This window comes from Cystoisospora suis (genome assembly GCF_002600585.1).
Source record: "Cystoisospora suis strain Wien I chromosome Unknown contig_6949, whole genome shotgun sequence".
In the NCBI taxonomy this organism is placed as follows: Eukaryota; Apicomplexa; class Conoidasida; order Eucoccidiorida; family Sarcocystidae; genus Cystoisospora; species Cystoisospora suis.
Genome location: NW_027159736.1, coordinates 420 through 14,399, shown reverse-complemented (window position 1 = coordinate 14,399; position 13,980 = coordinate 420). Strand labels below are relative to the sequence as shown.

At 53.3% G+C, this 13,980-nt stretch overlaps 2 protein-coding genes across 2 annotated transcripts; one reads left to right on the top strand and one right to left on the bottom strand.

Moving 5' to 3' along the window:
- Positions 1–12: 12 nt before the first annotated feature.
- CSUI_010227 (uncharacterized protein) lies at positions 13–2,253 on the top strand. The gene has a single exon (XM_068070332.1). It carries the CDS (start codon positions 367–369, stop codon positions 1,576–1,578), a length of 1,212 nt encoding a protein of 403 aa, XP_067917693.1. The 5' UTR covers positions 13–366; the 3' UTR covers positions 1,579–2,253.
- A 5,695-nt stretch (positions 2,254–7,948) lies between these two features.
- Positions 7,949–13,700, bottom strand: CSUI_010226 (tic22-like family protein; the record flags this gene model as incomplete). Its single annotated transcript, XM_068070331.1, has 5 exons — positions 12,523–13,700; positions 11,112–11,335; positions 9,847–10,133; positions 8,581–8,886; positions 7,949–8,089 (listed from the first exon to the last, which is right to left on the bottom strand). Exons 1-5 carry the CDS (start codon positions 13,116–13,118, stop codon positions 7,949–7,951), a joined length of 1,554 nt encoding a protein of 517 aa, XP_067917692.1. The 5' UTR covers positions 13,119–13,700.
- Positions 13,701–13,980: the final 280 nt, after the last annotated feature.

Here is a 13,980-nt window from a genome sequence, read left to right as displayed (position 1 = left end):
CATCGGCCGGCGCACTTTGATCCGAGGCGGCTCGCCGACTGGTTCGCCGAGGCCGTCCAAGTAGATGGCAAGCCCAGTTTTGATAATCCGATGCTTATTCTTTCGAGGAGAGTGCCCTTTTCGTAGTGGCCGACCGCCTTATGATCTGTGGTTCTTCCCCTTAGCTAGTCCGGTATGTTCTCTGTGTGGACTGTTGTCTCGCCCATGAAGTGATCTGCGTTTCAGGCTGGTGTCTTGAAGCTGGTTTTTGTCGTGGTTTGTTGACGCGCACAGGTGTTCCTCTTCTTGGGGGATACGGCGATTCCAAATGTCTGCGTTTTTTTTTCGCGACGGGAGGCACAGTGGTAGTTAACGATTGCTCGACCGATGGCGCAGCTGGCAGCGATCTGTTACGGCCCCGGGGCACGTTTATGGCCTCGCCTCGTGTTCTCGGTGGTCGTTGTCCTTGCAGCGTGTTTCACCACGGTTGAGGGTTTTCTGTCTGGATCAGAAGTACAACAAGTGTGTGGCGATACTCTGCTAAGTGACCTCAGAAAGACTCCGATGGGTGTATCCGTTTTTGACAATGCAACTTTGTCCATGGCGCAACGGACACTGAGGGCTTACCTGTCTAAGAAGCTGGAAGCTATACTTCCTCTTGTTGAATCAGGGGATTATTACTATTTTACTGAGGACGAGTGGAGCGCCTACATCTTGCCCCGACTGACGGAAGACTGTTTTTTCGTTCAGCCCGGCGATACGTATAGATGGCAGGAGCTAGTAGGCCGGACAGCTGGTAGACTTTCGATGGTGGAACGTGACAGCCTGCTGGAGAACTTGGCCGCCACAGTTCTGGACAAACTGAAGGAGAACAAGTTCGATCTGAAGGAATTTGAGAACGAGGGCACTCCAGAAGATGCATTGAGTCTTTTCTACTCGAGGCTTCAGCCCTTCGTGGAAAAAGGCAGGGAAACGTGGAAGCGAAGCGACCTTGATCAGGTTTCGGTGAAGCAGTGTCTGGTGGAGCTGAAACATCTTCTTCCTGGACCAGATATCTTCAAGCATACCGGCACGAAGTCGGCGGATGCCATTTTTGGCAGGTTTGCGGAGAAGAGTTGGAAGAAGGTGGTGCCAGGGACAGCAGGGACAGATTCTCCTGCCGAGAGGGTAGACATTCTGTCTTTACTGGAGGAACTTCAGAGAGAAGTAAGAGCGAGGCTGCGTGACGAGAAGATCGATTTCAATGATTTTGTGCATTACCAGTCCCCGTTAGCGGCGTACTTCGCGCTGCAGAATCGCGTACGCGTTCTCGTCGACCAGGTCCGTGAAAAGTGGACCCCTGCAGCAAGAGCCCGGATTTCGGAGATTTCTTGTGTCCAGACCGTCCTGCTTGGGATTGATCCAAACAATGCGTTTGTGAACTCAAGCTCTAGAGCAGCTTCGGAGATCTTCGGCAGGCATGCGGATCCGCAGTGGAACCAGGTGGAACCGCGTAGCAAGGGGTCCAGCGGAATGGGAGAGTGCCGTGGGCCAGACTTGTTTATTGTTGCTTTGCTGGCTTTGATAGGCGGTACAAGAGCACTGGCCGTCGGAGAGTAAACCGGCTTCCATGGACGTTTGAGACTTGCCTTTTCGTGGAAAATCGCACCACGGGTCACAGGAAGGACTGTTGGTGCGCCGGGTCTGTTTTTTAGTTGATCTGAGACACGAAGCAGGTAGTTGTCGTGTATAGGTTTTAGTATCTAGGGCATCGTACCTGCCCCGTTTAGGGAGTGCGTCACATACATTGGACTTTTGTGGAAGGCCCCCGTCACCCAATCGCTTTTCAACCCACCGAAGTTCATCCGGAAGTGTGGGCGTCGAAGCGTCGCTGAATAGCTGTCATTGCCTGTTACTCCTGGTGACGGCACTGACAGTTCCGTGGGCAGTGTCATGAAAGTAGGAAATGTATAATTTACGTGCTTTTGCTTTTAGCACCATTCGGAGTGGTACCACAGTGCATATAGCGCGACCATGTGCACCATGATACGACTCGGTAGTACGCACGCCGTACAGAGCTCGTTTGGGTTTGCATGACGTAGAGAGCAAGGTTTGCCAGTTTGAATGTAAGTTTCTTTTTCCGACTGCCTAAGTTCACGCTTATCGAGCGAGCGACAAACGTTGCTCAAGATGGGCATCCGTACAAGGCGCGCGAGAGGGGGTCAGCCGGAAGTACGGATGTGGTTGTCTGTTTTCAGTGCAACGGCCGTTGCTTGTCAGCCGGATTGTGTCGATCTCTAAATGTCACTGCATGGTGTTTGTTTTGTTAGACGCCCAATTCCCGGTCAGACATCCGGTTTGCTTGAAATACATTTGCCTTCTCGTTGTAAGTACGGTGAGGAATGGAAGCTGGGACCGATAGGATAATGTGTACAAGAGCGTACATTTGTCTACCGGTTCCGGAAAGGTTACGACGAGAAATCGGTGTGGAGGTTTTTCCCCGCGAATTTCTCGTTCTCGCTAGAAAGGGGAGGAGTTCTATCGGCAGGGCAGTTCGAAACCGCACTTGGCGCGTTCTTGCAGGGGTAGAGTGCTGAAATAGGGACTCCAGCTGGTTCCCCCGAGGGCTTTTTCCTCCCTGGGTCAGTAGCCGGTCGACATGAGCTCAGTTACTGCTCAGCGCCACTGCCGTGCGCAACATGCTGCGTTGGTTATTGCACCGGGCCAGCACCTTCAGACGAGAGTCGAGGTGTCTACCATGAGCACACGCACACTCCCGACAGAACCATTTTCTGAGACCGGGCCAGGGCTGCCGTAGTCCAAAAGCTGTCTGGCACACGGGACGTAACCAGTTATTTGGGCACGTCAGAGTTTACTATGTAGCGGCTCTCTGGTCTAGCGCGTATGAAATACGAATGAACGTCGGGAGAGTACGATACTGCCGACCACGAAAGATCACGGCGTCATCGCCCTTCGTTTTGCGGGCGAGTGATGAAGCCCCGTTCTGGCTCATTAGGCGACGGACCCAAGTTTCGTTGCTGAGTCTTGAGTCTTGCCGTGTACGGCAACACCCAGCTCTTTTGTGGTCAAGTAGGAGCTACGTATCACGCTGCATTCCACGGACGTCCGGCCGGACAGGATTTAGAGACGAACACGTAGACACGAACTACCCACCTGCGCCGCTTGCAGTCACCGCGACGCAAGTACTCCCAGCTGCAAACAGGACGAGTGGAGGAAGGCGCTACAGCGGGTTCTACGGAGAACGTGTACATTCTCAACCGCGCTTCGACGTGCTCACCGAAATGTCGTGCTTCCTGAGTCTCCTTTTCGTCGGACCGGTGTGACGTGCGCGTGACATACGCTCTGAAGCGGAGACTAGATATGGCTCTGCCGGTGTGGTCTGGCAGGCTACTGGGAGCTGCAGTGGAAGGCAACGGGCTAGGAACCTTTCAGGCTGAGAGAGGTGACAGGTGATAGTATCTTTTTGAGTGGCCACTTCTCTTTTCCGGGTTGACCAACTCTAGTCCCTGACTGCGGAAGGATGCCAGGAGAGGCGGCGGTGCGGTATGGCGTTGCGACGCGTCAGTGGTCCCGCTTCTTGTTTTTCTTAGCCTTCACATTTGCAACACGCTTCAGCGAGGCCACGGGCCTCCGGTCCAGAGAAGATGTACAACAGATGTCCGGCAGTCTTCTATTAAGTGCCATGAGGAAGATGCCTATCTGGTTATCAGTTTTTGATAATGCACCTTTATCACTGGCGCAACGGGCACTGAAGGCTTACCTGTCTAAGAAGCTGGAAGGTTTCCGTCTTCTTGTCGAATCGGAGAATCATTACTATTTCACTGTGGAGGAGTGGGTCGACAACATTCTGCCCCGACTGACGGAAGACTGTTTTTTCGTTCAGCCCGGCGACACGTATACATGGCAGGAGCTCGTAGGCCGAACAGCTGGTAGACTTTCGATGGCGGAGCGTGCCCGCCTGCTGGAAGAGCTGGCGGGCACGGTTTCCAGCTGGCTGAAGGAAAACAAGCTCGATCTGAAGGATTTTGAAGACGCTGCCAGGCCCGAGGAAGCCCTGAGTCTTTTTTATTGGAAGCTTCATCCACTCGTTGAAAGAGGCAGGAAGGCATGGAAACGAAGCGAACGTGATGATATTTCTGAGAAGCAGTGCGTGGTGGAGTTGAAACATCTGCTTTCCGGCCCAGATATCTTCAAGCATACCGGCACGAAGTCGGCTGATGATGTTTTCGGCAGGTTCGCAGAGAAGAGTTGGAGTAAGGTGGTGCCAGGGACAGATTCTCCTGTCGAGAAGGTAGACGTTTTGTGTTTACTGGAGGAACTTCAGAGAGAAGTAAGAGCGAGGCTGCGTGACGAGAAGATCGATTTCAATGACTTTGTGCATTGCTCGTCACCCTCGGCGGCCTACTTTTCCCTGCGGAATCGGGTGCGGGCCCTCGTTGATCAGGTCCGTGAAAAGTGGACTCCTGCGGCGAGAGTCCAGGTTCCCGAGGATGCTTGTATCGGGATTGTCTTGACTGGGATTGATCCGAAGGATGCTTTTGTGAATTCAAGCCCCAGGACAGCTTCAGAGATTTTCGGTTGGCACGCGGATCGTCAGTGGAGCCAGGTGGAACCGCTTGGTAAGAGACTGAACGGGACGGGGAAGTGTTGGGCGTTAGACTTGTTTGTTGTCGTTTTCTTGGCTTTGATAGGCGGTGCGAGAGCACTGGCCGCCGGAGGCTAGGCCGGCTTTTCGCGAGTTTGTCTCTAGCCTTTTTATGCCAGCGATGGGTTCGCGGAGGGATCAAGCCGCGTGACTGAGAAAAGCACGCCCCGTCGCTTCTAGTTATTTCTTCAGAAATGAGGGGGTGTTCCCAGTGGTCCCAATTAGGAGCTGCCTTCCGTGCCTGCCGCACTTACTGCCTCGTTTCGAGCACTCGTTTCCGACCGTGGGCTTCTAGTAGCCAGGTGGCTCCTTGTCAGCCCATGAGAGGTGAGTCGGAAGTGTGGAACCGCAAACTGTAGCTGAGGAGTTGCCTTACGTGTTGCTCTAGCTGATAACATCGGGAGGTGAGCGGGTAGTGTACTGACAGCAGGAAAAAGTATAGATGACGTATTCCTCGTCTCCGCATGCGGTATCACGGCGTGGAGCGGCGGTATACACACGTACACTGTTCGATTGCCCTTTGTTATGACGTGAGTTTAAGGCGTAGTTTGGAATTTCGAAAGAACCTTTTCTTCCGTCAACAGCATTATCGGGTGGTGTCCATGTATTCACGGACTGAAGAAGTACGTTGAAATAGCCGTGCATACAAGCAGGCGAAAGAGGGACCCTTTTGGTAGAGACATATTTCATTGTTTTTGCGGTGCCACCGCTGTCGGCTGTCTCCCCCATTGTGTGGAGTCGTTCGAAAGGGGCCAGCTTCCGGGGATGGAAGGTGGGGCCGCTGGGACAAATGTTGACGTGATACAAAGTGTTCTCGGGACTGTTTTCGGAAGCAGCTTAAAACTCAAACCCTCGTTCAAAGTCTGGTATCATATCGTAGCAAGGGGATCTGCGAACATCTGCTCACTCCCGACAGAGCCAAGAGCTACGGCCGTGCTAGAAGTCGCTGTTCGGAAATTGTCGTTTTACTCGGGTCGGGATGCTAGTCAACGCAGCCGTGCGGAAGGCAGTTACCAGGTGGAGGGGAGCCGCTCTCAACAGGCCGCTGACTGCTTCGGGTTGGTATTTTTGGCTACTTGCCGAAACTCCTGTGAAAGTTCGGTGCATCCAAGAAAACAACTTGGCATCCCTCATGTCGTTGCCCGCCATCTTGCAGTGCGACGCAGAGAGTTGAAGAAGAGAGTTAGGACAAGAAGAAGCAGATGAGTTTCAAAAGTGCGGGGAAGAGATTAGTATGAAAGGAGACAGCTGAAGCATTGATAAGTTAGTAAGAGCCAGAAGAGAGAGTCGAAGGTTGACACGGAGTCTCCCTCATCGGGGGCTTGTATGATTAGCGCCGAGTGCTGGCCCGTGCTCGTCGGGTTCCTGGGCTGGTAGTATTTCCTACTGCAGAATGCTCGAATGCAGTGTTTGGCGCTTGCTCGGTGCTCTCTGCAAGACAGGCCAGAGTTCGAATCTCTATAGTCTTTCAGGTGGCGTTAAACGGGCGAGTCGATGTCGCGGTTTTCTGTCCGAGAAGTACCTGGTGGGTGCGCACCCGTGCGTGTCCATACTTTGATGTGCCATATCATTATCGTACCTCCTGTGCTTTTGGGCACCGCAAAAGGGAGACCGAAGGCCGGCGTGAGTCGGGCGGACGCTCTGGACGAGACTGTTGGCAAGAGAGGAAGTAGCGCTGGGCCGAGAATGGACCAGGCTGGAAATAGCGCTGGGCCGAGAATGGACCAGGCTGGAAACAGCGCTGGGCTGAGAATTGAGCAGGTTGGAGACGTTGGAAACCTTTTGTTCACGGAGAGTGCCACGGGGACCCAGGCACCAGGACCGTGAGCGTAAGGAGCTGTCGGCGCGTCCGGCCTGACTCGCATTCACGAGTACACTGCGGAGACAGTCGGAGATGCCACAATAGTTCGCTGCCTAGCGTCACTGCGCCCGTGCCCTCATCTTCAGTGTTGCAAGTCGAGTCGAAGACACAACAGGCGAGCTCACAGCGTGAGTGTCGCGGCATGGCACTACCCAGTAACGCGCACTAGTATGGGATCACTGGAGCGGCGCTGAGTATACCAGTTTTCCAGTGCACAGACAGATTGGCGCCCGGCAGGTTTTGAAGCAGCCAACAATTCGCGATCCTGCGACGCCCGCAGACCCGCGCATACCCTCGAAGACTGCCGGAATAGCGCGTGCCGTCCGAGTCTTCCGAGGAGGCCTGCGAACACGCCTGGTAGATGATAACTTCCGGAAGAAGAGGCCTCCTTGTGCGCGGTGCTGCCGGGCGACGTCGCTCGGGGCGAGGGGCTGACACGCTCTCCGCCTGCCCAGCAAGACCCGTCTCTTAGCGACAGCCGAAGCCGTAGGGGAAATACGAATCCACCGTGGTTCGGTTTGTAGACGAAGAAAGACGAATGAAAGCTTCTAGGGACAGTGGAGCCAGGCACAGACTCCTACCTGAACCCGGTGCAAGCGCAGCCAACGGGCGTCGTACGTGTAAGGAGCCGGTGCGTTCTGTGGGCCGGACTTGATGTAGAGTTTTTTTCAGCTTTAAGTAATTGTCTTCTTCGGAACTGGAGGGTAGGCATGCGTCGCCCATGCCTTGGCTGGCCGCCCGGTTAGCCTCTTTCTGCCGTGGTAGGCAGGCATTTGGGCGTGGTTTAAGAGTTCAGGAAAGACGGGCGTAACGTGATTTTGTCGTCTATGCCGGCTTCCTCCTTCCCGCCGCTACTTCGCGAGAAAAATATCAGCTTGGCCAAGACGCTGTGGACGTATAAAACGTCACTCGCAAGCAGAAGAAGTGCCTGAAGCGTACGAAAGCGTTACGAAGCCCGCTCTTCTCCTCCACAGTTCAGGTACAGCCTCCCCTTACAGCCGGCACAGCCACAACCTCTCCTGCCGTCAGGTGACGTGCAGCGGGAGATGGGAAGAGAAACCTCTCCTGCCTTCAAGTCACCTACAGAGGGAGATGGTGGGGGGCGAATGCACACTGAAGGGAGAAGAGAAGTCAGGGGTTGCACGAGTACGACCCAAGCAACAAACTCCGATTTCTCCGGGTAGTCACACAAACGAGAAGAGTCCGCACTGCTAGAGAGCGGCATCTCTACAAGAAAGTGCGGCACCCGCCGGACAGGTGTTTTCTTCCCCCCGTCTTTCGGTAGAAAGCAGTAAGCCGTTTAACGTATACGTTGCGGATAGAGCCCACAAATCCCACTCTGTTGTCCCTACTTTGCCAGACTCGCCCACGCGGTCACTTTCACTTCCTGATTTACAGAAAAAGCAGACTACTACCGGTGAGCGAATGAGATATCCCCTTTTCATTTTTGTCTCCGCCTCACTTTAAGCCGTTCCATCGTCGATACTGAAGAGAAGCCTCGCTGGCGCTGTTCCTTTCCGTTTCTCTTTTTCCAGAAACTGAAGAGAGGCAGAACTGGGGACGAAGCCCCACCGGCCTCCGGCCAGGGCGTGTCCTTCGGCGGCCTAGAAGAAAGGTTTCAAATCGCCACAGGAAGCGCATGCAGGACGAAACACAGAAAAGCGTCTTAACAAGAGTCTCGGACCACGGGGAAAGTCAAGAGGGGCGGGGGAAGAAGGTGAACGCTAGCGTCGTCTTCACTGGTTTTCGGACCCCCGTGCGACCGGCGAGGGGACAACCAGACATACGCCAACCCGCCTTTCGTATTCTGGAGCTACAAGGGCCGGCTGTCTCCAAGGGCCGGCAGAAGGCTGCACAGAAGCTCTAGAAACGGAGTTCACTTCGCGTGAGTTAATCTGAAAGCCACTGTTCCCATTACCCTGCAAGCAGGACTTGGGCGGCAGCAGGCCTGGAGTACGCTGTCAGACAAGCTTGTAATAGTAGATCGGGTCCGCTTCCACACAGTGTACACATGGGCAGAATCACACACAGTCTGCTTTTGCAAGTCTACATCTACGTTCGTCCGTCCTATGAAAATCAAAGAATGGTCGCTTACTAGGTCAGCTTGTTTCGCCAAGAGGTGCACGAGATTAACGACTTTCACAGGACGAGAAGGATCCTCTTCCTTCGCACTCGCATCATCTTCTTCTCTAGCCCCTGCTTTACTTCTTTTTCTTCTGAAATTCCGGTTTCGTTTGCCGTGCGGCCAGGCGGCGTGCAGGTCAGCAAGAGAAAAAAACAGCGGAAGAATGCTTTCCCCGTCACGGATGACGAGAAGCTCTGGTGAGTAGAATACAGGGATTGTCGCGCGCTTCGCGGCGTGAAGCTCACTCAAGCTAGCATATAGCCGCGCATTACGGATCTGCACTCACAAACAGAGAGCAGATACTAGTCTAGATCACCGGCAGCGCACGCTGCAGCACCCCGGGTGGAAGTTGAATGCTCTACCGCGGACAAGCCGTGCTGCTCGCTTGTGCGACATGTGCTGTCTGCGACAAAGACCACAACCCTCAGTCTCCCCGAAGACTCTCAGAAGTAGAAGGTTCGTTGAAGTGAAGATAGCTACAAAGCACGACAGTCGGCAGCTCGTTGCGTGCTATCCTAGAAAGGAGCACTGCGCCTGGTACTCATGTTCAAGTTCAAATTCGCTTTTTATTTTTAAGCAGCTCGTTCAAACAAGAAATCGCTTCGTACTACGAATTTGCATCTCACCTTGGTGACATCAAAGAAACGGACTCTGGCTCACTTTAAGACTGCAAGGCAGAACAGGTAGCAGTCGAAACACGGGCCCGTGCCTGCTATACTGACGGCCCTCTATCCTATCTGCGGTCCGTCTTGTGACATCACAGAAGAACTCCGCTTTTCGGCCTCTAGCTATGAAAGAGACTCATCACCTCTATGGCGTCATCGACACATGCGGTACACGCGGTTTTGCACTAGGGTACCTAAAAGAGCGTGTACCTCCGCCACATTTCTTGAAACAGTGGGGTGCTTGTGGTCTTTTCAAAGCTTCCATAATCCACAAGAGAGGCTGAAACTACTGGGATGTATGCCAGGTCCTACAAACCTGCACAAAAAATAGAGCCCCAAACGAAACAATATTCAACCAAGGCGAGCAAAAGCTTCGTGCTCGAGCGAACCAGCGCCCCCCCTTTCACTGCGGAGACGAGAACTCACGTAGATACTAGCCGAGCTTTGTCTAGTACACACAATGCTCGACACGGAACAAGACAAAGTGCAGTCGAAGTTCAACAGCGTGCGGAACTCGCAGAACCGAAAAGCGGTGGTGAATTTTTCTGTTTCGAAGAGTATCTGTGCTTACTTCCTTTTTGTCTGGTACGATACGCCAAAGAAGCTGAGGCTGGGCGGCCTCGCGTGCCGCCCTCTCCTTTTCCTTCTCTTCTTCTATTCTCTCCAGCTCCACCTCCGTTTCCTCCTGGTAAGTACCTCGCCACTTCCCCGCTGCTCTACGCCACAGCCAGCTACTCTTCTTTTTTTTCTCTTCGTCTGGGTCTTCCTTGGACGTTTCTAAAAGAAGACGACGCTGCTGTTCCCAGATTGCCGACAGTGGAAGACAGTACAAGCGGGCCTCGACTTGCGCGCCTCCGACTGCGACATCGGGATTAAGCGAGAAATCACGAGAAAGGAAAAGTACGGAAAATGAAGGGAGAGAAGTCCATACATTCGGACGTGCACATGGATATAGGACCCCACAAGGAGCTGGGAATACTTCCCTCGGATGAAAAACCGATACACACGTCGGGTGATGCCAGCATGGGGAAGACAGCAGGAACACGCAAGCGGTAAGGCCACGAGAATTAACGAGGGAGCGGCGAAGAAGGGGCATGAACAACAGGGAGCCGAATCAATAGCACAACGAAGAGGGAAAAAAGATACCTTCTCGCACACATTGGTTCCGGAAAATTCACCAAAAGAGCCCCCAGCAAAAGCAAAGGAGACTGCACCCCATCAAGGGTCAGCGTCTCAGCAGGCTACTATACCGACGCAGAAAGAAGGGAAAAAAGAGCGATCAGTTGTCCAATAGAAAAGCTGTATTCTTTATATACAAACAAGGAGCTAAAATGCCGGCAGATTGAAGCCTTCCCCACTACACCTCGTGCGGAACGCCTCAAAGGCAGGAGACGGTGAGTAAACGCTGCACCTGGAGTAGTCTCTGGCTCTACAAACACTTCCCCAGAAACGTACGCACCTCCAGGTTGACAACGTAAGAATACCTACACTTGTTCTGATGCGTCTTTTGAGCAGGGGATCATGGATGGTTCAGTATGTCTACACGTCGCGCTTGGAACTTCCCCTAAATGCCACACGGAAGTTTAACTCCGCGAAAATATTGGTGCGCGCCTAGTGCATAATAAACGATAAATCACTAAAGATTCCAGTCAGAACTCTACGTGGCCTACTGGCATATATCCGGACACGACCTGGCACTAATAGCTGGAATCCCTGAAGTAAAGACGAAAGTACGCGGGACTACGGGGACGATACTACAGTCGAGTCTGCGCATCTTCAGCGCTTGTATGCACTCGTAGCCTTTTTCACGGAGCCAGTTTGGATGGCCGTTTATACCATTGCTTTGAACAAGCTCGTGAAGATAGTTCCTTGCATCATCTCCATTAAGGAATGCCAGGGCAACTTGCTGAGGCAAAATCTGATTATCTTCTTTCACTCCCCCATAGAGGGCTTCCAGTCGATGGAACAGGGCCACTGGCGGCGACGACAGAAACGGAGCACCAAACCGGTTCACGACGACGTAAACCGGTACACATGAAAGTTTTTCTTCAATGGAGCGCCTGAAAGCGAAACAGCATGAAGTCCGGGCTAAGCATCAATTCGGAGTATCCGTGTGGGTCAACATGCTTAGAACTTCTACTTATATACGGATGTCTGACACTCCGTTCACGAGGGAAAGAGCCTCAGTATTCCACAACGGTAGAAGATCTTCTGCCCTTCCTCCCTTTGTCTGTGAAAAGCGTTGTCTAGTTTGTAGGAAAAGAAAGCTTGACAACTCGGACAAAACACATCCCTATACTCCCCGGACGTGCCATACCTTAAAGGCTCACGGACAAAAAACTACTTTCCCAAATGAAACATGCTAGTTCGTAGGACCCGAGTATCTGTCTGCTCCCAGCACTTGTCCAGGCCACTCTTACCTCCATACCTAGCACCAAGAATCTTGTGAAGTTTCGAGGGGCCAGGAAAAAGCGATAGGAAGGAATTTAACGTCTTACAGTCGCCGGCTGATCCGGGGCCCCTCCGCACGTATCTGTTGGCATGATAACCTAGTGAACAAAGAATGTAAGTACTTCTTATTCACACCCTCTTGCATCATACCGCACTGCCAGCCAATCACCCCGCAAGTAAAGCTCACGTTGCTTACCAGTGGGCGCGCTGTTTGACCTGTCAGTACTGACCTTGGCGACAGCGTAGATTACATGTTCCCGAGAAGAACTCAAGTGAAGCTGAGCAATCTAGACTATGAGACCTCGGACGGGCAACTGGCCTACTAATAAGAAGTCTTTACAGATCCACATGCTGAGAGTGTATTTGCAAACGCAATTGTCCCTGAGCGAAGGACAGGTTCAGTAAAATAGTTTCCGGTCAATTTGCCAATGCTGCCGAAGAACATGTTGGTGTCGCTATATATAGGCAGATGCGGATGTCTGTCCTTGTACGTAGCAAGCAGCCATTTGGCCCCAGTGATCTGACTGCCATATTAGTATGCCAGTTGCCCGTCCGAGGGCTCAGAGTCTAGATTGCTCAGCTTCACTTGAGATCGGCTGTTTAGTCAAATGATCCAAGGGGCGTTATTCCCGCAAGCTGCCCGCAAAGAAAGGTGTTTTGTCTAACCCTCAGGCAAGAACGGGTTGGTCTCCGTATGAAACCGGGAAACCACTAACTGATCCGAAAGAAAGTGTACGGTCACTCGTGAGTATCGCTATACAGCGTCACTGCTAAGAGCTTTGACAAAGAACTGTACCGGGAGTATCGAGGCTTCCAGAAGAACCACCTCCATGCACTTGGGAGAGCCGCGGGCACAGCCGCACGCCTGACAAGGTATTCTTCTGAAGGGTTTTTTCTGCCTCGTTGCCTTGTTACTTCTTCGGAAGGCTCACAAGGTGAGTCAGGGTGCGCGCCACTGGTTGAACCTTCTTTCCTTGGACTGGTTGTCCCAGTTGCACTGGCTAATACTCCACACTTTCCGCGGTACTTCTCCACCGTGACACCTTCTTTCGTTTCTTTCCCGGTTCCACTGCAAAAAGCTGACCGAGGGGATTTCTGCGAGCAATCCCGCGGCTCTCCTTCATGGCTCCGGGCTGCTTCCCTTCCCTTTAGTTCACTCAACGGCACTGCCACCCGCGGCAGCCTCCAGGCATCCGAGCAGCACCTCTGTGCTCTCAAAGAGGACGTAGATGACTTTGGTGCAACCAAAGTAGAACAGCAGGCGTTCCGCCACGTGTTCCCATTTGCGATGCATAGTGTGTCTGCCGCCCCGGCCAAGAAAAACAGAAGGGAAACGAAAAAGCTAGACCGCTCGGACCGGCGCCAGGTCGCTAAGCGGCCTTCAGCGCGCATTGTGGTAATCGGGCTGACACTACGATGTTGGCAGCGTTTCCACGGGACCACTGGAGACACGAAAAAACAGACGCCCGTGTCTGCAGTTCAGACATGTTCTCCCTGCTTTGCGCTCGGGGCTAGGCAAGTGGCCCACGTGGACGCTGTATACCGGGTCAGCGAGACAGATAAACAACACGTTTTTGGCGGTGCTGTGTGGACAATGTGCACGGCGAGATCTACACTCATAGCACGTACGGAAACACACAACTGAATTCAGAGTTCTTGGGCGGGCCTTGCACCGAAAACCTGCAGCCGACCGGCGAATGTGGGACACAGCGAGCGTCTCTGTCCAGCATCAACTTGTGAAATGAAAGAAGGGCGTCAGGACAAAGATTGAGCAGTGCACAAGACATAGACGATGAGATGACGTAAATCGATCCTCGGTGAGTCCAGCATGCAAGCATGCAGCCGCCTTGCGTAGCACCCGGTAGCCCGTACAGCCACTATGAGCAGCTTGTCAAATCCGGGAAAGTGGCAGACCGTGATATGGGGTAGACAGCCAGGCCAGGAGCACGGCAGGATGAGGCGAGACGTTTAAATGAGGACTCACCCTGCCGGTTACCTCTCTTAGAATAACGCGACCAACTTCGCCGCCTTCCTTTGTTGACAATGGACGGAGCCCGCCGGGCCCGTGTCCGGTCCGGAGAGTTTCCGCGCCCCAACCGAAGCGCTACGGTCGTCCATGTCGCCACCTTGCATTCATTCAAAGAGCTGAGGCCTCGACCGCACGACGACGATGACGGAGCTCTCGCGAGCCGATGGACCTCGAGAAGCGGGTGGAGGTCTTCGAGGACGCGTATGGGCGAGGCGGCGGGTCCAG